We start from the raw sequence: 26,885 nt of genomic DNA, 5'->3' as shown, positions 1-26,885 counted from the left end.
TAGCTATTGATTTAGACTGCTGTTGCTGTCTGCTAACTGCTGGAATGCCAAAAGAGAGATTTAGGGCCCTTCTTATTACTCATGTACAAAATAAAGGAAATAAAGGCAAGAAAAGCATCTTCTCCCCCAAGCTATTGAACATCAACCTCAGTTTGTTGGGAGAGGTGCAGGTGGTTCCCCCACAAAGAGCCTCAAGCTGAGGGGGTGCAAAATAATAATAATAATAATAATAATAATAATAATAATAATAATAATAATACCTACTGAGAAGATCCATAAAAAATAAGAAATATTTAGGGGGTGCCAAATTTTGTCCTCAGGGTGCCACATTACCCAGTTTGTGTTTACTTTTGAGGCACAGTGGAGACTGTGTTGTAAATCCTTGCTCATCTGAAAAGTTAACAGGCTGGTCTTGGTTCAGGTATTCTCTATTAGCCTAACCTACTATAGACAAGGATGTTGTGAGGAAACAGGAGAAGACCGTATGTCCCACATTGAACTGTTGGGAGAAAGGGTGAGATTAAAAACACACACCATTGTTTTATTACAGTGGTACCTCGGATTACAGATGCTTCAGGTTATAGACTCCGCTAACCCAGAAATAGTACCTTGGATTAAGAACTTTGCTTCAGGATGAGAACAGAACTCGTGCTCCGGCGGCACGGCAGCGGGAGGCCCCATTAGCTAAAGTGGTACCTCAGGTTAAGAACAGTTTCAGGTTAAGAATGGACCTCCAGAACGAATTAAGTTCTTACCAGAAGTACCACTGTATTTATGATATATGGTTTATTTACACATATATACAACCTGAGCCTATGCTGGAGGGGTTCACAGCACCCCAAAAGTGCCTTGCTTCCCCCATAGCCACAGCCTTAGATTCAGACAGAAATCACTCATTGCTTTCTGCGTTGCTCTGATTCCAGCTTACTGCCTTGCTTCTAGGTCACATCACTGCTCCAAACTCTGACTTTATCTGTTGAGAGAGGGGCCCCCACCCATTTGCTATCTTGCCCATTTGCCCCTGAATCCCCCTTAATGGCTCATCACCCAGGCTGTCAACTCCCCAGAAAACTAGCCTGGCTGTTCCAAGAATGGAAGCCTTGATTAAATTCCAGCACTTGCCAGATCCAGGGATTGGCATCCAGGTCTGGCATCCTGCTGAACACCCCAAAATCATTAAGAGTATCTTTTCATGACTACACCAGTTATAGTTTTATTCCCAGACACAGTTCAAAGTACTGCTTTTAACATTCAAGTCTTCACAGCTTGATCCCAGGAAAATGATAGGATTGTGTTCTCCCCTATCAACCGTGCAGCTAGTAAAATCACCTTCAGACGTCCGCCTTAGGGTGATCCCATTTCCCGAAATTACATAGCTGAGAACAGGGAACAAGGACCCGGCTTCTGCTAATCTGGTACAATTGCAAAATTCTGCTACGGATTCATCAAAAGACGAGTTGCCCATGAACCTTGCTGGATTTGTGTGCAATGGGCATGTTTTCAAGGGGGAGGTATGTTCTGGAAAGAGGTAGTCTGAGGATAGGAGAACAGGGGCTTCTCCTAAATTAATCATTAACCATCTATGCAGAGCAACCCCAGTAAAATGACAAAAGTCCCTATTTTCAAAAGTGTTTCAAAACAACACCAAAGGCAAACAACACCTTTCCCTCACACAGCTTCCTGAGATGGATGAAGAAAAGTATGCAGATAACTTTCGAACTTCTAAAGGTAAAGATGATCTCCCTGTTCCCCTTGTTTGGCATTTGCCAAAGGTTTTGTAGCTTTTTCCTGAAGGATCGGCCAATCAGTGAGATCCATCAGCTCTTGGGAAGGATCCTCTCCAGGTGACTAAATCCACTTGAAGTGCAGCAAGTCTAGGGGTGTTGGTGGAGCCCACGATCTCTGGAACATTCTCCCAAGTTATGCTTGTTTGGAGCTTTGTTCAGCCCCAAGCAAAGATCTTTGAATTTAACCTGTTTTTAAAGTCACTTTTAACTTGGAATGCTGCTGAGTTTGCTGCTTTTTTCGGGTGCTTTTAATGTTTCTTGGATTTTGTATTTTGAACTGAATACTACTATATTGATTTGCTATTTCTTTTTGCATTTGAAGTGTGGGTGGCAGTCAGTTGCCTTAAAACACTTAAGTGGACCCTTGCAGTTAGGCTTGCTAATTATTCCTTGCCCTAAAGAATACATTCATTTTGGCAGCCCCAGTGCGTGTGTGTGGAAATCCTCACGCCAGCCTGAAGAGTCAAGGAGCAGACACTGAAACCACAAGGCTTTGCAGATTTGCACGTCTGGGTGAAGTGGTCGTCTTAGGCCCACTGCTTTGGCAGGCAGCTGCAATGAGCACAAAAGAACTTCATTCCGTCCCCACTCACTGAGCTGCGACTTCTGTGCCACACGCAGAACATATTTGCTTGCTACATTTTTTGCCCATCAAAATTAGTGACTAACCATTTGTGGTTAATGAAGCAAATCTTTTTGATAGCCTAAAAAGGTTGAATGCCACATTTCTAAATCATTAACCACAAATGGTTAGTCTCTCTATTTACCCTCTCAATAAAATAAATTAGAAGAGCCAACCTCGGTCCAAATGAGGCAGGGGGAGCATATCTCCAGATGCACAGAGCGAGGGGTGGATTAGTCTACTTCCAGGCTCTGTCAGTTCTGCATTCATAAGTCCCTTCTATCCAGCTTCCACTTTCATCTTTTTTTTTAATCCATACAAAAAATTGGATGGGTGACCTTGGACCAATCACTGCCTCTCAGATAAACCTGCCTCACAGGGTTGTGGCGATGGAATAAGGAGGGGGGGAACCATGTATGTCACCTTAAGCTGGTTGGAAGAAAAAGATGGGGTATAAATACAATGCGTGCATCAATCAAATAAGAATTGTATTTAGATACTTACTTTGTCACAGGATAGTATTTAAATACACATACCCCAATGTACACATTTCTAAACATATAAAGGTAAAGGGACCCCTGACCATTAGGTCCAGTCGTGGCCGACTTTGGGAAACCAGAGCAGCGCACGGAAATGCCGTTTACCTTCCCGCCAGAGTGGTACCTATTTATCTACTTGCACTTTGACGTGCTTTCAAACTGCTAGTCGGCAGGAGCAGGGAACGAGCAACGGGAGCTCACTCCGTCGTGGGGATTCGAACCGCCGACCTTCCAGTCAGCAAGTCCTAGGCTCTGTGGTTTAACCCACGGCACCTCCCTTTTGCACATATATATATATATATTCTGTCAAGAACTGTTATCACAAAATTCAGTGTAGGAATGATTAGGAATGGTGGAGAAATTATGTTCAGTTCACAAAAAAAATTGTGAGGACTTTTAAAAAAATTGCACACTGATGCAGTGTGAAATGTGGAAAATTGAATTTAAGAATGGAAAAATGAGAAACCAAGAGAAACTGAGCTTAGTGGATTTATCCATCTCTGGTTTGGATCCAGGTATTTGTCCCATAGGTGCAGATTAGGTTGGTTAGCCTTAACATGCAGACCTAACAAGATTCTCCTCCATCTCTGTATGCATGTAAAAGTGATTAGAAGCTCCTATGAAGGGAAAATGCACCAGCCATAATCCTTTCTTGAAGGCCAATACTTTTTACCTTACTTTTTACCAAAGAGAAGTCCGCATAGGGTCAAGTTCCCATCATCTCATTTTCCTCTTATGAAGGGAGAAATCTTATTCAGAGGCCATTTCTCCTGATCTATGCACTGTTGGGTGTCTCCTACCTGCTGATTGTCATTGGCTTTGTGGTGGCCCTCTCCAAAGGTACGTTTTCTCCTTTACTGCCTACATCATGTCATCTGTAAATCAGAGAACTGTTTTGGGTGGAGTTTATGGGCTCAGGTAGCAGCAGAGCCTGTAGCAAACACTTTTGTCACGGACTGGTTGGACATAGAGGAACGGTGGGAAGAACCAGCTGGGAAGCCACCATAGAAAGAAGGCTCAGAGCCCAGGAAGTGGCAGTGGGACAATGTGTGGTTGCAGGGAGAAGATGGGGAAGATGGGGTAGAGGAGGTGTCAGGAACCGAAGGGTCTATAGGGCTTAGTGAACTGGAGAGCCTGTGGCAGAGAGAAGATCAGAAGCTGAAGCAGGTGAGTGAGAGGAGGGAAGTCAAAAGGTAGAGATGAGTCCAGCTGGGGAAGAGTCACAGGTATCTCCCCCTCCTGTTGTGACAAGCTCCCCTCCCTCCTGTCTCCTAGAAGCAAGAAAGGCATGAAAAGGGCAGATGAGGGGTTGGCTGCACGTGGGTGCAGTCTCTGACTGCCCTAGAGAGGAGGGAATTTTAGACGGCTGTGAGGGGGTAGGGTCTCAGCAACTGGTTTTCATGGAGTAAGACCACCAGGAATGAGCTCCTGTGCTTGTTGTTGTTTAGTTGTGTCCGACTCTTCGTGACCCCATGGACCAGAGCACGCCAAGCCCTCCTGTCTTCCACTGCCTCCCGCAGTTTGGTCAAACTCATGCTGGTAGATTCAAGAACAGTGTCCAACCATCTCGTCCTCTGTTGTCCCCTTCTCCTTGTGCCCTCCATCTTTCCCAACATCAGGGTCTTTTCCAGAGAGTCTGCTCTTCTTATGAGGTGGCCAAAGTATTGGAGCCTCAGCTTCACAATCTATCCTTCCAGTGAGCACTCAGGGCTGATTTCCTTCAGAATGGATAGGTTTGATCTTCTTGCAGTCCATGGGACTCTCCAGCACCATAATTCAAAAGCATCAATTCTTCAGCGATCAGCCTTCTTTATGGTCCAGCTCTCACTTCCATACATCACTACTGGGAAAACCATGGCTTTAACTATACGGACCTTTGTTGGCAAGGTGATGTCTCTGCTTTTTAAGATGCTGTCTAGGTTTGTCATCGCTTTTCTCCAAACAAGCAGGCATCTTTTGATTTTCTGACTGCTTTCACCATCTGCAGTGATCATGGAGCCCAAGAAAGTAAAATCTCTCACTGCCTCCATTTCTTCCCCTTCTATTTGCCTGGAGGTGATTTTGCGCTCTCCTCTTTCACCCTCATTAAAAGGTTCTTTAATTCCTCCTCACTTTCTGCCATCAAGGTTGTGTCATCTGCATATCTGAGGTTATTGATATTTCTTCTGGCAATCTTAATTCCGGTTTGGGATTCATCCAGCCCAGCCTTTCACATGATAAATTCTGCATATAAGTTAAATAAGCAGAGAGACAATATACAGCCTTGTCGTACTCCTTTCCCAATTTTGAACCAATCAGTTGCTCCATATCCAGTTCTAACTGTAGCTTTTTGTCCCACATAGAGATTTATCAGGAGATAGAGGAGGTGATCAGGCACTCCCATTTCTTTAAGAACTTGCCATAGTTTGCTGTGGTCGACACAGTCAAAGGCTTTTGCATAGTCAATGAAGCAAAAGTAAATGTCTTTCTGGAACTCTCTAGCTTTCTCCATAATCCAGCGCATGTTTGCAATTTGGTCTCTGGTTCCTCTGCCCCTTCGAAATCCAGCTTGCACTTCTGGGAGTTCTTGGTCCACATACTGCTTAAGCCTGTCTTGTAGAATATTAAGCATAACCTTGCTAGCATGTGAAATGAATGCAATTGTGCGGTAGTTGGAGCATTCTTTGGCACTGCCCTTCTTTGGGATTGGGATGTAGACTGATCTTCTCCAATCCTCTGGCCACAGCATCATCTTTTAAAATTTTAAATAGTTCAGCTGAAATATCATCACTTCCACTGGCCCTGTTATTAGCAGTGGTTTCTAAGGCCCCTTTGACTTCACTCTCCAGGATGTTTGGCTCAAGGTCAGCAACCACACGGCCTGGGCTATACGAAACATCCATATCTTTCTGGTATAATTCCTCTGTGTATTCTTGCCACCTCTTCTTGATGTCTTCTGCTTCTGTTAGGTCCTTACCACTTTTGTCCTTTATTATGGTAATCTTTGTACGAAATGTTCCTTTCATATCTCCAATATTCTTGAACAGATTTCTGGTTTTTCCTATTCTATTGTTTTCCTCTATTTCTTTGCATTGCTCGTTTAAGAAGGCCTTCTTGTCTCTCCTTGCTATTTTTTGGAAATCTGCATTCAATTTCCTGTATCTTTCAATATCTTCCTTGCATTTTGCTGGCCTTCTCTCCCCCGCTATTTGTAAGGCCTCGTTGGTCAGCCACTTTCCTTTCTTGCATTTCCTTTTCATTGGCATGGTTTTCGTTGTTGCCTCCTGTAGCCTCCATCCATAGTCCTTCAGGCACTCTGTCCACCAAATCTAAATCCTTAAACCTGTTCCTCACTTCCACTGTGTATTCATAGGAGATTTGATTTAGATTGTATCTTACCGGCCCAGTGGTTTTTCCTACTTGCTTCAGTTTAAGCTTGAATTTTGCTATAAGAAGCTGATGATCTGAGCCACAGTCCGCTCCAGGTCTTGTTTTTGCTGACTGTATAGAGCTTCTCCATCTTTGGCTGCAGAGAATATAATCAATCTGATTTCGATGCTGCCCATCTGGTGATGTCCATGTGTAGAGTCGTCTCTTGTGTTGTTGGAAAAGCGTGTTTGTGATGACCAGCTTGTTCTCTTCGCAGAACTCTATTAGCCTTTGCCCTGCTTCATTTTGAACTCCAAGGCCAAACTTGCCTGTTGTTCCTTTTATCTCTTGACTCCCTACTTTAGCATTCCAATCCCCTATAATGAGAAGAACATCCTTCTTTGGTGTCAATTCTAGAAGGTGTTGTAAGTCTTCATAGAATTGGTCAATTTCAGTTTCTTCAGCACCAGTAGTTGGTGCATAAACTTGGATTACTGTGATGTTAAAAGGTCTGCCTTAGATTCGTATCGAGATCTTTCTATCATTTTTGAGATTGCATCCCAGTACAGCTTTTGCTACTCTTTTGTTGACTATGAGGGCCACTCCATTTCTTTTACGGGATTCTTGCCCACAGTAGTAGATATGATGGTCATCCAAACTGAATTCACCCATTCCCGTCCATTTTAGTTCACTGATGCCCAGGATGTCAATATTTATTCTTGCCATCTCATTTTTGACCACATCCAACTTACCAAGGTTCATGGTTCTTACATTCCAGGTTCCTATGCAATATTTTTCTTTACAGCAATGGACTTTCCTTTCGCTTCCAAGCATATCCGCAACTGAGTGTCCTTTCGGCTTTGGCTCAGCCGCTTCATCAACTCTGAATCGACTTGTACTTGTCTTCCGCTCTTCCTCAGTAGTATGTTGGATGCCTTCCGACCTGAGGGGCACATCTTCCAGCGTCATAACTTTTATATGCCTGTTGTCTTTGTCCATGGAGTTTTCTTGGCCGGGATACTGGAGTGGCTTGCCGGTTCCTGCTCCAGGTGGATCACGTTTGGTCAAAACTCTCCACTATGACCTGTCCATCTTGGGTGGCCCTGCACGGTATTGCTCATAGCTTCTCTGAGTTATTCAAGCCCCTTCGCCACGGCAAGGCAGTGATCCATGAAGGGTCCTATGCTCATTAGGCCTGACATTTAGCTAAGTCTGTGGAGATTGTGGTTTTGCTAATAAAGACTTAACTCCAACTTTGAACTGTGTGATACTGACTGGCAGGCTCCTGTGACAACTCTCCCTACCCTCCTTTGGCTGGCAGAGGCTGTGCTTTGGTTCTGAGGCAGGGAAGAGCTGTACAGCATCTGGGGCATAAAAGCTGACCCAGCCAAACTGCTACAGTGAGGATGCCTTGGGAAAGCTCTGCAGCTCAATGTCAGAGCATCTCCTTGGTGTCAAGAAAGTCCCAGGTTCAGTCCCCAGCACCTCCAGATACGGCTGAGAATGTCCGTGGTCAGAAACCTTGGAGAGCTGCTGCAAGCCAGTGCAGCCCACACTAAGCAAGATGGTCCATTATAAGGCAGATTCGTATGTTCCCAACCCTGAGAGTGCAGGAGAAGATGCAGCGATCAAGGAAACATACAGCACAGCCTTGCGTGCTCCGGTAGAGGTAAAAAAGATGGCACTTGAGTGTTTATGTGTGAGCTACAGGTTCAAACATACACACACTGAAAATGATGCTGATGATTTTAACTTTTTAAATATATCAGTACATCCCCAAATTCTGACATCCAGTCCAGCATTTTGGGTGGACTCCAATTGGTCCCCATGCACTTCCCAAAGGCGCTTTTTCCCAGCACAGCCTTCCTCAGCCTGGTGCCCTCCAGACAGCACTGGGCCACCCATGAGGCAGGGTGAAAGAGCCACCTCAGGCGACAGAAGCCCAACAAGCAGCATCCCCATGGACACCTCAGCCTGCCATCTCAGCCAGCAGAGCAGTCTTGCAAGATCTCTCTGGCGCTTCTGCTGGTGCCTCTGCTCTGCTGGGGTGGGTGGGCAGCACACCCGTGGGGAGACCACCTCTCTGGCTTCCCAGGTGAGGGTGGAGGAGTGGCACAGGGTGGGGTGGCAGGGATGTGCTGCCCCTGCCTACAGGATTTCCTGTAGGGCACAACCAGCATGGTCGGAGATGGCAGGAGGTGACTTATGCATACCATAAATTTCAAGCACATTTCTTTCCCCCCAAAGAATCCTGGGAACTGTTGTTTGTTTTTTTGTTTTTTTAGTAATAATATTTATTCAAGGAACTGTTGTTTGTTAATGGTGCTGGGAACTGTAGCTCTGTGAGAGGTGAGCTGCAGTTTCCAGGATTCTCTACAGGAAGCCGCATGATTTGATTTCACATTCTGTGGATGCCTCTCCACTCATGCCAGAAGAGGAGAAACGGTGTCCCTGGAGCCCCACTCTGCCCTGCAATGCCTTCCTCGCAATGGGCTCCAGATTTGGGGCCCCTTCAGAATTAGGAGGGAGGTGATGTGATGGGTGAGGGAGGAAGTCCTCTTCCCTCCTCTTCGGCCACCAGAGGTGGACCCAAAGCCATTCTGTGAGCACAAGCTCCATTCTGCCCTTTGCCCGTTATACAAAAAAATCTGCCAAAAGGTTCAAAGGTTAAAAAAAACACCCGTAACAAGGATGACCTTTTCATGGTGGCTTGGCATTCCTACTCTTATGTAACTGGAAATGGGTAGCAGGATGAAGGAAGATTCTGACATATATTTTTCTCCCCCTCTTTATCACGCCAGTTGCATTAGCATCCTCAGAAATCAGCAAGCTCCACACAGCCCTTGCGAAGGATCCCTACGGACATGATTTTCACTGTAAGTTTCTGTTGCTACAAAGACCTCAGTCTCCAAGCGTTGAGAGACTTCAGGGGTGTTGGCATTCACCTCAGGTTCAGTTTCTCTGAAATGAAGGTCACAGGAGAGACTGGTGTGTTTTTGATATAGGGTTCTATTTACACATATATACATCCCAAGCATAAGATGGAAAGACTCACAGCATTAACAGATTTGCTCCCCCATTAAGCTTCTAGACCTTCCCCCACCTCTGGGTCAAGGGAGCTGACCAAGAGAACAGCTCCATCACAGATCAGTGAGCCAGTGTGGTGTAGTGGTTAAGAGCGGTAGTCTCGTAATCTGGGGAACCGGGTTCGCGTCTCCGCTCCTCCACATGCAGCTGCTGGGTGACCTTGGGCCAGTCACACTTCTTTGAAGTCTCTCAGCCCCACTCACCTCACAGAGTGTTTGTTGTGGGGGAGGAAGGGAAAGGAGAATGTTAGCCGCTTTGAGACTCCTTAAAGGGAGTGAAAGGCGGGATATCAAATCCAAAACTCTTCTTCATCAGAGGACAACAGGGAAACGCCAGTCTCTCTATTAAAGCTCTTCCCTTCCTCTGAGGTGTGCCCAGTTGTCCACCACCAGGATCTAGGATCTAAATCCTCTTCTGGGATTTCCAGGGGAGATCTTGGTCAGGTGATTCCACCACTCCTCCTCATCCAGCCAGTCCCTGACATCTCGCCACACACAAAGCAATAGCTTTGGTTCAGCACAGAGAGCAAGATGAGACCAGCCTCTGGCCAATTGTTCTCCTACCCCCTAGGAATGACGTGGCTCCAGCTGGGTAAGGGAGGAAGGCCTCTCTTCGGTTAGCTAGTGTTCTTGACCCTTAACAAGCTTGGCCATTAACAAAGAAAATGGTTCCTTCTGCTACAGAATCTCATCTTACAGATGGAAAACCTCAGGCTTGGAGGGGACCCCAAAACACCATCCAAACCAACCCCAAGCTTATAACACTGTATTCCCCTTTGCAGGGAGGGGCTGCCTTCCCAGAATCCCCCCAAATTCTGCTCCAAGTCCTTTTAGGTGATCCCACAAGAAGCTCAAAGTAAGAGAGTTGTTTCTAAAAACTACCCATTTCTGCTTTTTATAAATGAACTGATTTCAGCCTCTCCTTGTGAAGTGATCATAATCGGCAAGACAGTACTTCTGACCTATGCATCCTGTAACTTATTTACTTAATGACTTAAAATTAAAAAGTTTTCTTTTTTGAGATTAGTGTTATGTGTCCATACCTGGAGTCACATTAGTCATGTAAATACATTGCAGAATAAACTGTGCAAATTAAAATTTATGGATGGGAAGCCATGTGGAGAGGTGTCTGCAGTGTTGGACTTGAACCTGAGAAACCAGGCATGAAGCACTGAGCCCTGCAATGCCTCTCAGCCCAATCTACCTCACAGGACTGTTGTGAGGATAAAACAGGGGAGTGGGGAACCACCTATGCTGCCTTGAGATCCTTGGAAGAAAGGTAGAATAAAAATGTAATAATAAATAAGTCAGTTTAAAAAGGATAGATGTATTTCATTTAGGCTGCCTATGCACCACCATCAATCTAGAGCACATTGAACACAGCACATTCAAAGTACATGGTTTGCCCCCTGCCCAAGAATTACGGTTACAGTTCAACACTACATCTGCAGCATTGAACACACAATGCTGGGTCACTAGAGCAGTCCCTTCACCCAGCCGTTGTTCTCTGGTACTTTTTAGACCCTGCTAAATTGACAAGCTAGGCTAGTGCCAAGTTCTTTCTCTCTCTCTCTCGTCTTTTTCCTTTGCTCAGTGTTTCCGTGTGGTGCCGACACCAGACAATGGGAATATTTCAGTGGGAAATGCTACTACTTCTCCCTGAAGGCCATGTCCTGGCACATGGCCAAAGCGCAGTGTGAACAGCAGCACTCTCAGCTGGTCATCATTAACAATTTGGCCAAACAGGTAACAAGATGTGAAACGTATTTTCCTTGATCACTCACTCACTTGCCTAAGGCAGGCAAAGTGCTCTTGCCCACTGACTGCAGCTTCTCTGCAAAGTAGGCGGCCCAGAATCTTCATCTTCATGCAAACACAGAAGCAATGGTTTTAAGAAGAGAAGTGGCCCCATCGACACAGGCACTTCCACCTACACAATGGAATTCCTGTCCCTGTGCCCCCCATCCCACCCCCCAAGTCTGCTCTGGACGTTGGAGAACCCCAGGAAAATAATGGGAGGGAGGGTGAGGAAAAGGAGAGGAAGATGGAAGTCCTTGCGCTAATGGGATGCCTTTGTTTGACACAGCCCCATATTTCTGTATTTTGGATTTGCCTCTTGCAGAATTTCATACAGACACGGACCAGGAATGAGCGCTATTGGATTGGACTCCATGACCAACACACAGAAGGCGAGTGGAAATGGCTGGACGGCAGCAATTACAGAACAGGCTTCAAGTAAGCACTGGGCAACTCCTCTGGGGTCATTGTGGGACTAGGCCAAAGGCCCACCTAGTTCTGCACCCCCCACTCCCGAGGCCACGGCCCCCTCACGGCTGTTTCTCAGTGACTGGAGGCCACAAGGGGTGACAGTGTCACTGCCAGTTTTTCGTATGGGAAGCAACTTGGTCACACCGGTCCTGTGTTTGGAAGGCTGCAACCCTATGGAACAATAATATAATAACCCTATAATAATATTATTAATAAATAATAATATAGGCTGCAATCCTATGCCCACTTCACCTATGAATAAGCCGCAACAGACACAGTGTGAAGCTCATCTCTGAGTAGACATGTACAGGGAATAAATATTTTTAGTTGTAAAAGTAAATAGGCTTTCAATTTTAATTTAGGGAGGAAAATATTAATCTGTTAGAGGTTTGGGAAACAGTGGCCTAGAATTCCTAGTGGGTGAACATAAATAGGTTTAGTGAATTTTTGGTGATGATGATTATGCTGATGATGCTCAGAGAGAGAGAGAGACATCTTGCTTCCATCACAGGAACTGGAAGCAAGGAGAACCCAACAGTTATCAAAACCAGGATGAGGACTGTGGCCAACTTTGGATCAACGGGGAATGGAATGACTACACCTGCAGTTCTGAATCCTTCTATGTCTGTGAGAAAGCCTTACCAGTGAAGCCGACATCTGCATCCAAGAGGCCTTGATCTTCATGCCTAATATGAGCCACTTCAAACCCTAACCTGGTGACAGCTCCAAAAAAAGCAATGTCAGGAAAACATTATTATCATTATTATTTCTAAAATATCAAACAAACTTTCAAGATTTCATTTTAAAACCCATTTATTTGGGGAAAATGGCAGATTTACTGTTGACATAGAAATTCTTAAGCAATTGTTTCTTCCAAACTGTGGGAAATAATTCTGTCCTTCCTTACAGGGTTCCTGAGACGCTATAAAGTATTATATAAATGCAGCTGCTACATGTGTTGTTTTGTTATTTTAGTGACTGACCCTTTTGAAAACACCCACATGAAATTTCACATAAAAGATACCCCCCCAATATTGATACGTATTTGCACAGCAGGTATGTGTCGTGAGCCTAGTGAAATCAGAGACACAGAGAGCTTCTTTCAGTTCTTTTATTTAAATCAACAGAAATACACAGAGAGGCCATGAATTATGCTCCCCCAATCTTGAGACTTTGCTCAGAATGCCTGCTCCACCCCCCCCCCCCTTTGCGGCACTTCCTAGCTTCCCAACCCCTCCTGCTGCCTACGGTGCCCAGCAAAGGAATCTCTCTTTGACTTTCCGCTCTAAGATACGCAGGGAACACCTGGTTCAAGGACGAGGAGGAGGGTCTACCAGGCTTTCAAGTGACATTGTGTCCACTGCCTGCTGTACTGTTTCTCCCACTTCGGACTCCTGTCTCTGTGTAGGACTGGAGCATCTGCTAGCTTGCTCCTGTTCCTCCATTATTTCCCAGTGTGCCACCATCACGCATCTGGGTCCATGCTAACTGCACCTGCCTCCTGCCCAGAAGCCTCCTGGGGTGGTGGTTGGTGTCCACCCCTCCTCCTCATCTGACCAGTCCCTGACCATATGGCACCAACCTTTAGGGTAGGATGGAAGTGTTGTCTTGATGCTTCTCCCTTAACCACTGGGATTTAGCTCAGCCTGTCTTTGGACTCTGGAACTTCATTAGATGCTGCCCATTAGTGCTTGGCCTTCTCACTCCTAAGTCTTAAAAAAAAACACAGCTAACAGTCTTGAACTCTGTGCATGGCTTAGCCCTAGCCTTGAGTTCTAGGTCTGCTGTACCACCAGCTGGGGAACTGGTCTTCCATGTTCTTGACACTAAGCCCTGGGGTGGGTGGCCAGCAGCCTGCAGAACCTGAGGCTGATGGTCAGGAGCTCTCAGAGCCTGAGGCAGGACTTTCAAAGGATGCCTGGCCCTTGAGCCGATACATATCATCCAGGAAACTATGTCTTCCAACAGAGGAATCCTATGCTCATAGGACACTGGTTGGAAGGGAGAAATGCCACTGCTCTGCTGGCATAAGGCCAGAGGTCAGCAGTGGGAAATCTGTGGCCCTGCAGATCTTCTGGACTCCAACTGCCCTCTGCCCCATCAGCATGAGCAGAGAATCAAGTGGTGCAAATGCTCTGGAAGGCCTGTGGATGCCATCTTGCTAGTCAAGATAACTCTGGGGTTAATTGTTAGTTGTTGAAAGAATAAGCTCACGTATGTTTATGCATTTGCTTTTATATATGCTAATTGGCTGGCTTTGATACTATGTTCAGCTGTGGGCCTGGGACCACTGGCGCCAACTAAAGGGGGCACTGAGGGCCTGAGCACCCACAAAAAAATTGTTTTGGGTGTTCAGCACCCACACCGTGCAGGGCCTCTGATGTGACTTCCAGTGCCTCGTGAAGCACCTGAAGTCACGTGGAGGTGCTGTCCAAGGCCTCACAGGGCCTTGGATGTGGCTTCCAGGGTCCCCAGGCACTGCTGCGGTGCATGGCATAACAATCTGGGGTCCAAGTTGGCGCCCCTGCCTGGGGCACATAGCTAACTGGGAAAAGGGAGTCTTTTCACGCTGACTGCCTGTCTGTCAGCTGCTTCCTTATCTGAGAGATGGATGAGAGTTGGGAAAGGGCCTCTAAGTCAGGGGTGAGTTAACTGGTCTGTGGGCGCCAGTTTATGTCGCTTGCTTTGTGCATAAGTAATGTTTATCATATGAGCACCTCACAGACAAGTCATGACGACTGCTTGCTGCTTCGGCACCCGTTCCAAATCTATAGAGGCAGCAGGGCTATAGAGCAAGGCAGACCTACTCACAACTCGTGTGCCTTGCAAGATCCCTGAGCATGAGTTGGGGAGGATGCAACTGTTCCCCCCAGTGGGAGTGCCATCGGGTGCTGGGTGACCAGGCTGTGCCCTCCCCTTCTGACTATCCCCATCCCCAAGGAGGAAAGAAGAGAGATGGGCATCCTGCTTCCCCAGCCTGGGGCAACTGCATCCTGGGAAGGGAAAGTGCCCCTCGCCTCCCCCCATGCCCTTATGTCATTCAGCTGCCATGCCACTCCTGAGCTTGGTGATGCCTCAAGACTCATAACATGTGGAGAGCACAAGGGTCAGAGGTGACTCATTTTGTCGTCACCAAAGAATAGAGCCAGGACAAAAATGAGCATGCAGAGCGTCCCCCTCCCTGCAATTTGGCCAGAGAGGCTTACCCTGCTGGGTAGATCCCAGAAGGAGCCATTGGCCGTCATCTGTCCTCTCCCTCCTTGACTTCCACCTGCAACTGACTGCCTCACACACCAGTGCAGTCTGGGAGTGATCCTCCCCTGTCTCACTGGGCTTTTTCTGGCAATCCTTGTCACCTGCTGCCGCGTATCCTGAGTTCCTCTGGCATACCAGGGCTTCGCAAGTATAGGATCGCACCTTTCATTTATTACGTGATTATTTTCAGGATTTATTACACCACCCCTTTCTATGAACTTTTCAGAGTGGGCTTACTGACAAAAAAATGTGATCAATAGAAAGCAAAAGATCTCTCTCTCTCTCTCTCTCTCTCTCACACACACACACACACACACACACCTTGGCTTAAGAACAGTCCTGTTTAAGAATGATTTGGTTTATGAACTGCACAAAACCGGAAGTAGTGTCCCGGTTTGTGAACTTTACCTCGGTTTAAGAATGGAATCTGAATGGTGAAAGGGCACCGGCGGTGGGAGGCCTCATTAGGGAAACCGCGCCTCGGTTTAAGAACGGTTTCGGTTTAAGAATGGACTTCCAGAAGGGATTAAGTTCATAAACTGAGGTACGTGTGTGTGTGTGTGTGTGTGTGTGTGTAACAATGATCTGTTCCCAGATTAGAAAGTGTAATAATATTTACACTTATTGCAGCCTAAACTAACAAGGACTATTGATTTCAACTGTGTTTGCCTCCTAACCTTGATTTCTGCCAATGGCCAGAAATCAGAGAGAGAGAGGAGGAGGAGGAGGAGAGGAGGACCAGTGTTGAAGCACCTACACTTTGGACATCCTGGCCTGTTGAGATCAGGTGCCTTCACTATACTATTTTCCTGTTTAGACAAGCCTAGCCAGATGCTTAGAAAGTTGAGGTAACATTAATCTATTTTAGTATTTAAACTTTCGAATGTTTCAAATTTGTGATTTTTTTCCTTTGTAAAGTGGTGTATAAATTTTATGAAATCAATCAATCAATCCAACCTGTAGAGAGCCACAGTTTCCTCCTCCAGTTTCCTTGTTTTTGCTCAGATATGGAGAACTTTTGTCCTTCTAGTTGCTGCTGAACCACAACTCCCATCACCCAGCAAACATTGGGGGGGGCATCAGATTTCTAGCTCTGGTTTTTAACCCCTGGGCCCTGCCTCTTTACTCCCAGGCCCAACATGAGTCAACAGTGTGATGCAACAGCAAAAAACACTATTCTAGGCTGCATCAATGAAAGTCGAGTGTCCAGGTCAAAGGAAGAAGTGGCACCACTCCCTTCTGCCTTGGTGAGACCACACCTGGAATACTGTGTCCGGTTCTGGGCACCCCAATTTAAGAAGGATTCAGGCAGCAACCATTTTGCATAGGGGTTCTGTTCCTGACCCCTGCATGCATCAGCAGAGCATGCATAAGACCACCCCGTCCCATTCCGCCCCCGGCTCCATTTGGGGGCCACTTCAGGGTCACCAGAAGCAAGCATGTATGTGAAGTGCATCAAGTGGACACGTGTAAAATGGTCGCTACCTGTATTGACCAGCTGAAAGGTGTGCAGAGGAGGGCGACCAAGATGATCAAGGGTCTGGAAACCAGCCTTATGAGGAACGGTTGAGGGAGTTGGGGGTGTTTAGCCTGGAAAAGAGGAGACTGAGAGGACATATGAGCGCCATCTTCAAGTATCTCAAGGGCTGTGACATGGAAGATGGGTCACACTGGTTTTCTCCTGCTCTGGAGGGTAGGACTCAAACCCATGGCTTCAAGTGACAAGAAAGGAGATTCCAACTAAACATCAGGAAGAACTTTCTGACAAAGCTGGAACAGTCTCCCACAGAGGGTGGTGGACTCTCTTCCTTGGAGGTTTTTAATCAGAGCTTGGATGACCATCTGCCATGAATGCTTGAGTTGAGTTTCCTGCATTGCAGGGGGTTGGACTAGATGACCCTTGGGATCCTTTCCAACTCTTTCTTTCTTTCTTTCTTTATTCTGTACATACATACATACATACACACACTGCCCATTCGGATTAAGGCTGATACTTCATGGAAGGAGACTATAGCACTGATTTCCACCCACAAAGATTTTGAACAGGCACTAAATTCATTACCATGTTGTCTAAGAACTCTCTGGACCACAGTTCAATGAAGGATGTTTCAGCTGCCGCTGCGTTTTAAAAACTGGCAGGCAGGCTGAGGGCAGAGGGGCAGAGGTGTGGTCTCTGCCATCCCTGCAAGTTACAGATTAACTCTTCTCATGGAATAGCCAAGGTAAACTGTAAAGTCCTCATTTTGGAAAGTCAAGATCTGGAGGGGGGAAAGGACCTCTGCAAGATGGACGAAGAAAAAATGCAAGATGACTTCCGGACATATAAAGGTAAATATTCTGTTGCAGTTAAGAGAGTTGACTGTGGCAAGGAAGTCTCTGGCTCAGATCTCTATTTGACACTATTGTGCCTTGTCCAATAGTTCATTTATGTATTTGTTTGTTTGTTTGTTTGTTTGTTTATTCTGTCTTGTGCCCCCCCCCCGTTTTCTGTGCTGCAACATATGTGCTTGTCCAATGCCACAAGACCGATTTATTTTTCAGCCAACAGGCTTTCAAAGATGCTTATTAAGTCTATGTTGAAAATATGCAAGGCAGGGCGGGGGAGGGGTGTTAGACAAGATGGAGTTAACGGCCAAGAAATAATTGCTCTCACTATTCTACTTTAGGGAGCTGAGCACTTCCTGGTTCCACATATATTACTGGAAATTGAGGTTTGCACAAATAATGTGAATTAAAGCACTCTAGTCAACTTACTGTAACAAATTCACTTTTTTTAAAAAAGTTTTTTTACAGTTAGGAAAGTGACAGGTGGAAATGCGCTGAAAAATGTGCAGTGAGCAAATGGCTAATGGGAAGACCTGCAAGCAAATCCTTTGTCCCTCTTTTGTCACTGAACCTCCCTGCAAACAAAGGATGCCTGCTAAATAAAGACCTGTAAGCTTTGTAATAGCAAATCCGAATGAATGCTTAAGAAAAAGGCCATCCAGAGGTTCTTTTAATGTTCAGGCCAGGTTGCCGGGCACAGAAGCAGCTAAGGAAATCAGACGTGGAGGGGCGAAAGTGACTCCAGGGGCCCTTCCAAGACTGCTGCTTTATTGTGGGCATGTTTGTTTCTTAACCCCACCATAGTGCAAGATTTATTCTGCTTTATTAGTTCATAATAATAACCCCTCCCCCCACCAAAACCAACACAAGGCTGCAGCCGCACAGCAAGCAGCACAGCTGATACTTCAAGAAAGTTCCAAGACATCATGCAAGCGCAGTAAGATAGCAAGAACGGTTGCGCCCAGGCAAGTGTGATACCGTTGCACCCCAGTCTCAAAGGGGTGCAAGATTCCAGGGATCCCAGGCACTTACCAGGGGCTTGTTGTGTTTCCTTTTGGACATGAGGCACAGCGGAGACTCTGGTGTCTTTATGATATATGGTTTATTTACTCATATATACAACCTGAGCCTACGATGGAGGAGTTCACAGCAAGGGTCTTGTTTCTCCGGTAGCCACAACCTTGGATTCCAACAGAAATCAATCATTGCTCTGTCTCTCTTGCTTTCCATTTGCTGTTTTGCTTCTAGCTCACATCAGAGCAACTCTCAACTCTCAGTTCAGGCTTTGTCCTTCCAACTATCTCTGAGCTGAGTGACGGGCCCCACCCACTTGCCATCTAGCACAGATTAGATTTTAACACTTGCACCATCCAGGGGTTGCAGGGGCCTGGCACACTCATCACAATGCGCTCACAATGGGTGCGTATCCTTAGCCCAAAGCACTTGCTGGAAACTCTGTTGGAATAAAGGTTCTTGCATGATTCCAGCAGTCATGGTGTAGCACCCTGCTTGTGGTTAACGCTTAGCTGGAATGAAATATTCAATGCAGCAATAGAGAAATTAAAATAATAATTTATTTGTCAGACAAATAAATGAGAGGCACAGTGGTATATGGTTACCAAGCTCTGGCCTGGCCTCCTGCCATTATGGCCAGCACTTATATTACCTTAATCCAGCCCCCTTGCTCCTCCTGTGGCTGCCTCTGTCCAATCAGCCTGGTTGAAATTCCTATTGGCTGTTTGCTAGAACCAATCACAAAAGATACACCCATTTCCTCTTGTCCTTTTATGGGAAACAAAAAGCTATATATTCTTCTATCTATAAATGACAAATAAGTAGTCATATATCTTACATTTGTCTCAACAAAGAACCTTAATTACCAGCTCACCTCTTGCCCTCCTTGCCCTATTGCCCTCCAAAACAGATGGTTAATCTTAAATTTTTATCTTAAACAGATGTCAAGGATCTTGAGTTCACATCATCATTGAAAGATCTCCTTCTTTTGGAGGTCTTTAAACAAAGGCCTGACAACCATATGTGTGCTCTAATGATGTTTCCTGCTTGGCAGGGGGCTGGGCTGGTGGCTGACTTAATTTCAGGATAGTTACAACTCTTACAACTATATGAAATAAGAATCTAGCATAAGGATTTAACATTTCTTAGTTTCTAAATCCTTTGCATAATTACATTTAAGCCAATATATTTAATACATAACATAAATAACCTTTTAAAAGGAAAAGAAATCTTAAAAGGATCTCAGTTTAAGAAAGAAACAACTTTAGAAAAAGACTTCCCAAAATACTCCCTCCCTTTCTGCCAGCCAGATGCTTTTCCATTGCTCTTGACCTTTTAACCTTAGGAAAATATGGCTCAAGTTTAATGGGAGGCACATGGTTTTATTTTACTATTTATCAACTCTTAATTTAACCACTCTTACAGCCTAATTGTACTCTGCAACATGCAAGGTCAGTGACCTCGCTCTCAGCCTGTAATTCCCTTTTTACGACTTTGAGAATTGTTTTCTGCTATAAATCAGGGGGCCCCCTTGTCCAGGAGGATAAACATCTTGCCAAGGTTCTTAGGCAGCTGGTCTTCTGCCTGGCATGAAACATTTGTGAATTTTTAAGCTCATTTTAAAATACAGGCCCTGATCAAAAATATAAGCTTTGATAAAAATGCAGGCTATGATTAGATGCCTCAATGGAACAATGGCTATATATTTTTCTTCTTTTTCTTTTCTTTATTTAAAGAAAGAAGTTACCTTAATTTCACCCGGAGGCCGGTCTTCCACATCTACATCCTGCTGATGGTCTCTATCCTGGGAGCTGCTGTTTTCTGCATCGTGGCTCTTTCCAAAGGTACTTTGACCATTTTCCTCTTTATCGTTCAAAACATTTCATCTATAAAGGACGTGTTTCTTGGCTTTGTCTCCATCAGAAACAAAGGGAGGTGTATGTGTTGGTTTATTATTTTTTAATAACTATGAATGAATGTATATATTTATTTTAAAGATTTCTATACTGCCCCTCAATATAAATATTTCTAGCACAACTGGCACAACAATAATCAGCCCTGCTCATAATGGCATAGGGTGTGAATCAATCTGACTAAACTAGATAGAAAAATAACTATCAATACCCGCCTAAGCAAAAATGAGCAAAATCACTAAATGAAGGGAAGTGAAAGCTGATTTGTGCTCAGTTGTAGTGCTGCCAAGTTTTGGAAATCTGACCTGAAGCGCCAAGAGTCCTTGCCTCAGGGTTTCCAGGGAAGGGTAAATGGAGTCTAGCGGGAGGCAAAAATCCACTGCCAACATTTACCACTCCATTCATGGTAAATGTTGATTTGATGGGGGTCCTGTTTTGGCAATTGGGGGATTTTTAAGGGTTCGTGGAGACAGACTTGCCACTGGTGGAGGTGAGGAAGCAGCAGTCTGCCATCATCTGTCACTTTTCTCCCCAAAATGTCCCAGTGCAACATCCTTATGAAGTGGGTGGCATGTTGGCTGGCCCCCATCCACTAACTCAGGGTTCTTCAAACTATGGCCCCCATAAGTTTCTGGACTACGTTTCCCATTACCCTAGTGGTGGTCTGAGGGCCTCTGGTTGAAGTTAGATTCTCCTGGTGAGAGAGCTGAATCCCACAGGCATGTTCTTTCCTGCTTTCCTTGAGGGCTTTTACCATCTGATGTAAGAGGGGCAGAGGTAGGGATGGAAAGCCAGCGACGTTGCCCAGACCGAAAAAGGGGGCATATTGCATGCAGGTGGCACATTATTGAAGTTCTCTTATCTCCTGACTTCCCTGGCCAGGAGGAGCAGGATGGGATTTTGTGCATGTCTCCTGGTTAGACTAGTCAGTGAGGAAGGCCACACTCTCTTCTCTGAAGCATCCACCCCATCTCACCAAGTTGCTAAGCAACGGCCTGGGAGAGTAACTGTCCATGGCAAGAACAAGGATGCTGTAGGGTGAACTTCTAGCTTGCGGTGCCAGAAATGGGGCAGCAGGGGAGAAATATCTGGGATCCTCAAGTGAAACTTTATTGGATGACTAGGGGCTGGATCCCTAAGGCCTGGCTGGAGCTGAGAGCAGTGTAAGAGGAACCCAGACAACTCTTGCGTGAGGGAACCTTGGCTGGAAGAGTGGAGAGGCCCCAAAGGACAGAGCCGAGGAGTCCAGGACCCACAGAGCAGAAGCAGACATCTGGGAAGGAAAGGTGCCTCATCCCATGGTAGATCCTGGCGGTGAAGCGGCCGAAGCACAACCGGCAAGGGTTCTGGTCTGTGTAGAGGCCCACAAAAGGTCTAATATAATGTTCCCATTGTTGTTCGTGTTACTGGTCTCCATCGCCCATCAACCCAAGCAAACATGGTCGATAGATTACTGCACATGCGCCACTCAACCACATTGATTGACGGAACTGGCACTACAACAGGCGTCACATAATGCCCGTTCCACATTTATAAGAACTGGGTCTTCACCTCCACTTTGGAACTCCCTGCCTATTGAGATCAAGCAGGCTTCACTGTACTCTTTTTGGCACCTGCTAAAATATTCTTGTTTAGATAAGTCTACTCAATTATTTTAAACTAGGGTTGTGACTTTTTTCTTAATTTTATTGTTTCATCTTTTTGTAAAGCACTTTGAGGTTTACAATCAAGTGGTTTTATGAAATAAAATACCGTACTTTTCCGTGTATAAGACTAGGTTTCCCCCTGAAAGTAATGTCCAAAATTTGGGGGTGTCTTATACATGGGGGCCATCCCCCATTTTCTTAAATCAGAGTCCCCCACAATAGGGGAAATCTTATACATGGGGGCGTCTATAACAGGAATTGCAGTCCACATCTGCAGGGCCACAGGTTTCCCACCCTTATATTAGGAGATAATTTGTTATACAATTAGTCTAATGCCAACTTCAAACCACTTTGTGATGTTTGGAGGGGTGTGGGAAAGGGAGGCATTGTTTCAAAGTTAATTGATTAATTAGCACAACACTGACATTCAAAGTTATTACTAAGCATTTCATCGCTAAACCTCTCCTGATTTGCTGTCTCTCAAGAATAATAAACCATATCACACCTCCGTGCATCATAACGTCTGCCATTTAATATGTTTCATTTCAGCTCTAAATTTCTAACATTTCCCCCTTTTCCTCTTTTAAAATTTTAAGCAACAACACTTTCATCAGAACTGAGTGAATTGATTGATGAGAGTCCAAAGCCGCGAACGGGACATGATTATGAATGTAAGTCTTATAACATATTGTTGCCTGCCACTCCAATCCCTGCACGGTGTGAGATCCAAGGTCTTCCAGATTCTCACCCAGGGTTCATGTTTCCTTTGGGAATGAGGCTTAGCGGAGACTGTGGTGTCTCTATGATTTATTTAGAAATACATATGCAACCCGATCCTACAATGGAGGGGATCACAGCATTAAAAACCCAAGAGGGTCTGGTTTCTCGCATATCCACAGCCTTGGATTCCAAACAGAAATAATCAAACAATGTTCTCAATTGTTGCTCTGACTCTCTCTCCAGCTTGCTCCTTTTCCCTCTGGCTCACTCACTGAACTCTCAACTCTCAACTCTTGCCTTTGTCTTTTTCCTAAATACCCTCTCACAGATCCACTTGGTTTTCCTTAATGCCCCATCACCTGGACTATCACCTCAACACTGGAAACTAGCCGGACTTATATTTTAACACATGCTGGATCCAGGGGTTAGAAAGGTCTCTGCTTACAGCCTACTTCCCCCCACCCCAAACTTATGGTATATTCTTCTCTAGGGTGATCAGTTCTCCTGAATCTCAGACCCTAAACATCAGGGAGCAGAGCTTGAAAGCTAGGGAGTGGTGCCTCACATAGCAGTGGTGGCCCTCAGTGATTTTCTCTTATGAGCTTTCAAGCCTCTCCTAAGTGATCTCAAGTATAAAAGGAATATCAGAAGCGCCTTGCTGAACCTGTCCAAAGACCCTTTGAGTCCAGAACAGCACTCTCCACTTGCAATTCATGTTATATTTGAGCTTTCACATGATCTAAAAGCCACTTCCAGAGTTATAGTGGAATATGGTACAAGTTTAGCATTTGTTTCCATATTTTTTGCAAACAGATTTTATTCTGGAAGCAAATAAGACAGAAATGGGCACTAAACTTGCACTATACTCCTCTACAGTTCCAGAAGTGGCTTTTGTGAAAGCTCACATATAATACAGAACTTTACAGTTAGGGAACAGCATATCCCTCAACCGTCCCAGGAAATGAGAAATCCTGTTTTTTCTCGTGAGCATGGCAAACATTTTGGGCACTGCAATATTGCTTGATTTCGCACTGCAATTTTCCCCTAAGAAAAGTTTTTATTTTGGGGGGAGGCAATCTCTTTGGGGCACTGTGCCCTAATAAAGTGTTTTTTCAGGACTGCAATCTTGCACAGGTCATGTAACTTGTGCAGAAGTGCAGCCCTGGAAGATAGTGTCCCAGTTTTTTGTCATGACATGTTGGAGGGTATGGAACAGCTGTTAAAATGGAATTAACTGCCATGTGAAAGCAGGCTGACTACCATCAGTCCCAGCCAGAATGTTCATTTTTGGAGGCAGCCAACTTCTGAACTTCCATTTTCTGGGAAATCACAAGTGCAGAGAGGAGTGTTTGTGGGCTTCCCATAGGCATCTGCTTACCACTGTGAGACCAGGATGCTGAACTAGTTGGGCTTTTGGCCTGATCCAACAGAGCTCTTCTTATGAACGTAGGAGCTGCATTCAAACATCATCTGGAGGGCACCACTTTGCCAGCTCCTCCTCCTTTAAAAAGATAGCTAGCTGCATAGCTAGATACATGCCTACTGCACTTTCTGTGCTCTCAGACATCTCTAAGCTTTACTTTACTTTTCAAGCCATTGGTAATGTTGTCTCTCTTTCCTTTGCTCAGTGTTCCCATGCAATCCTGACACTAGAGAGTGGGAATACCACAATGGAAAATGCTACTACTTCTCCCTGCAGAAAACTAACTGGATGCAGGCCAGGGATGATTGCGCTGTCAGAAATTCAAAGCTGGTTGTCATTGATAGCATGCCTGAACAGGTAAAAAGAAAGGAAACGGCCAGGGCTGGTGTGCTGGAGTTGGAGGAATCAGTGAAAGTTGGGGAAAACCATTGCACCCAGAGAGATTGGGGGGCTTAGTTGCCTCAGTCCAACTTACTTGGCATGCATCTCCCGATCACAGCCAGGCTACAGTTTCCAAACTGGGCTCCAGAGAACCTGGGGTTTTCCTGAATGCTTTTCAGGGGTTCCTCAAAAAGAAAATTGTGGACAAACATCTCTGAAAGTCAGTTTGACCGCCACTACGGATGTTCCCCTGTATCAACATACTGTCCATGGTTGGCCCAGTGGATGTGTTTCTGTACACCTGTACCTGGCTCTGAATGCCTTCAAGATTTTCCAGTGAATTCAACTTGGGAGGATTTGCCTCTTCCTTGATAAACGCATCTAATGGCTACTCGTGCTCCATGCTGTACTGTGCTTTTCAACATAGAAACCTAGGAAGCAGCCTTAGATCACGTCAGACCAATAATCCATCTAGTTCAGGATTGACTCTCAGCAGCTCTCCATGATTTCAGGCAGGAGTCTTTCTCCAGCTCGACCTGAAGCTGCCGGGTGATGGATCCCAGGACCTTCAGGAAGCAATGCAGATGCTCTGCCACTGAGCTGCAACTCTTCCCACCAGGTTCTGTGCTGGAGTGGCCTTGAGTGGCCAGCCATGCTCACCACAAAATGTTGCCACATGGCGTGCTTTCAGAGGGCCAGCCAGCCAGGAAGCTGCACCCTCTGCCAGGAGCCTTCAGTCCAATACTCCCTGACACCCAGCTTTCGTTTCCTGCACACAAACAGCCAGGCAGTGTTTCACTGAGCATTCTCAGATCTCATTGAGCTGTTTTGGTTTTCTCCCCCGCCCCCCAACAAAATGTACTTCTGCTAACCTTAGGGACCACCACCAGTCTGTTGATGCACATGGGTCATACTACTTTGGCTGCATAAAGCTCTATGCTGATGCAGTAGCCGTAGCAGAACTGAACCCTGTGGAACCCAACACAGCAATGGCCGAGAAACTGATTCTGGATCCTCCTAAACGTCATCTTCCAACAGAAAGTCCATGTACTCTCATGGCCATATTGATCTGATTTTTCTTTCTCATGCAGAATTTCCTTATGACCCGGACCAGGAATGACCGTTATTGGATGGGCCTCACGGACAGAGATACTGAAGGACTGTGGAGATGGATTGATGGCAGCAGTTACTACTCGGGCTTCACGTAAGCACTGAGCAGTTGTCATCCCTTTTGTAATGCAGCTGGCATCAAGTGCGGTCAAAACAAATTTGGAAATGGCATTCTCTTCTCAAATTCTGCCAGCGGGAATTGTCACATGACTGATGTTCTTTCAAGCATAACCTCACCAAAAGCTTCCTTCTACAGTGACTGTTCCCAGCCTTGGGACCCCAAATGTTGGACTACTGTCCTCATCATCCCCAGCCAGCATAGACAATGGTCCAGGCTGATGGGATTTGTAGTCCAACAACATATAGAGACTCAAGGTTGGGAAATGCTTTTCTAAAGGGTCAAACTCTACATCCCCTTAAGTATGTCCTTGGATCCTTTTTTTCATTTTTGAACTGAAATCCACCATAGACGCTCTGAAAAATAGTCCTCATGGACTGCCTACAGCAAGATATGGCAGTGGAGATGGTTTCAGTGAGAAAATGGCATAAAGGGGAAGAGTGGAGCACTGCAATCCTGTTCAAACACAGGGACACAATGCAAGAACACCACCACCCCAATATATTTGTGACTAATAGCCAGAGGACTTGGATCAGTTCTGTTGCATGATTAGACCTCTCAGGCACTATGACCCCAGTCCAAATCTCTCTTCCTGCACCCCACCCAAACTGCTTTTTGGCCATGAAAAAGAGGGAAGTCTATCAAATTCTGTATATCTTGGATTTTCGATATTTTTCAAAGTATTTAACATTCAATGCAGGTACTGGAAGCCAGGGGAACCGAATAACAGTGGGAACGAAGACTGCGCGCATCTCTGGGGTTCTGGGGAATGGAACGACGTCTACTGCAGCTACCTGTGCTACTACATCTGTGAGAAGCCCATGCCGAGCGAGAAGCAGGGCAGGGGGACCTAAGCACTTTGGCGGAACCTCACCCAGGCAGGCACCCGAGGCTCAATGGCCAGGCGCTGTGGGATTTCCCCACACAGAAATGTCACTTCCCTAACGTAATCAAAGAGGTGCTCTAAAGATAACTTGAGTTTAAAAACCATTTGACTACTTTTTGGTTAACTCCTGGCTGACGCTGAAGATCCCTGCTGACTACTGTATTCAAGATTTCTGCTCTTTAATTATTTTGGCACCTCAGCAGCAGCTATGCCAAATGGATTTGATAGGCTTTCAGTCTGTATACCTTGAAGCTTGGCTTGACACTGAAATAAAACCCCGTGGGTGATGCTTGGTGAGATACTTTCACACCACAGGATGTTGGTCCCTCACTCTGCCTGAGTTCTGGAACACTGAGGTCCACTGTGGGCATGTGGGAAGGTATTTGTTTAGCAGCCTTTAAATGTGTATGTTCACCAGTAGACCAGTCCAGTGGGTAAAAAACA

The 26,885-nt window shown here is 45.6% G+C and overlaps 1 protein-coding gene across 1 annotated transcript; it reads left to right on the top strand.

The window, feature by feature from the left end:
- The first annotated feature begins 1,583 nt into the window (after positions 1-1,583).
- Positions 1,584-26,603, top strand: LOC307211428 (uncharacterized protein). The gene is made up of 12 exons (XM_079968023.1): positions 1,584-1,728; positions 3,690-3,788; positions 9,098-9,172; positions 10,977-11,128; positions 11,505-11,617; positions 12,162-12,324; positions 17,035-17,233; positions 19,981-20,088; positions 22,400-22,474; positions 24,152-24,303; positions 25,419-25,531; positions 26,256-26,603. Exons 1-12 carry the CDS (start codon positions 1,686-1,688, stop codon positions 26,407-26,409), a joined length of 1,446 nt encoding a protein of 481 aa, XP_079824149.1. The 5' UTR covers positions 1,584-1,685; the 3' UTR covers positions 26,410-26,603.
- The last annotated feature ends 282 nt before the right edge of the window (positions 26,604-26,885 follow it).

The sequence above is a fragment of the Podarcis cretensis genome (assembly GCF_951804945.1).
Source record: "Podarcis cretensis genome assembly, chromosome: 2".
Classification (NCBI taxonomy): domain Eukaryota; kingdom Metazoa; phylum Chordata; class Lepidosauria; order Squamata; family Lacertidae; genus Podarcis; species Podarcis cretensis.
The sequence above is the reverse complement of the archived record's forward strand: the minus strand, read 5'-3'. Positions and strand labels throughout refer to the sequence as shown.

What these genes read in the sequence shown, in the direction of transcription:
- LOC307211428 (XM_079968023.1), top strand. Translation starts at nt 1,686, where the DNA reads ATGGATGAAGAAAAGTATGCAGATAACTTTCGAACTTCTAAAG. An exon ending in TTAACAATTTGGCCAAACAG is followed by an intron (nt 11,129 to 11,504) that starts GTAACAAGATGT and finishes TGCCTCTTGCAG; the next exon opens with AATTTCATACAGACACGGAC. An exon ending in CATCTGCATCCAAGAGGCCT is followed by an intron (nt 12,325 to 17,034) that starts TGATCTTCATGC and finishes GCTGCGTTTTAA; the next exon opens with AAACTGGCAGGCAGGCTGAG.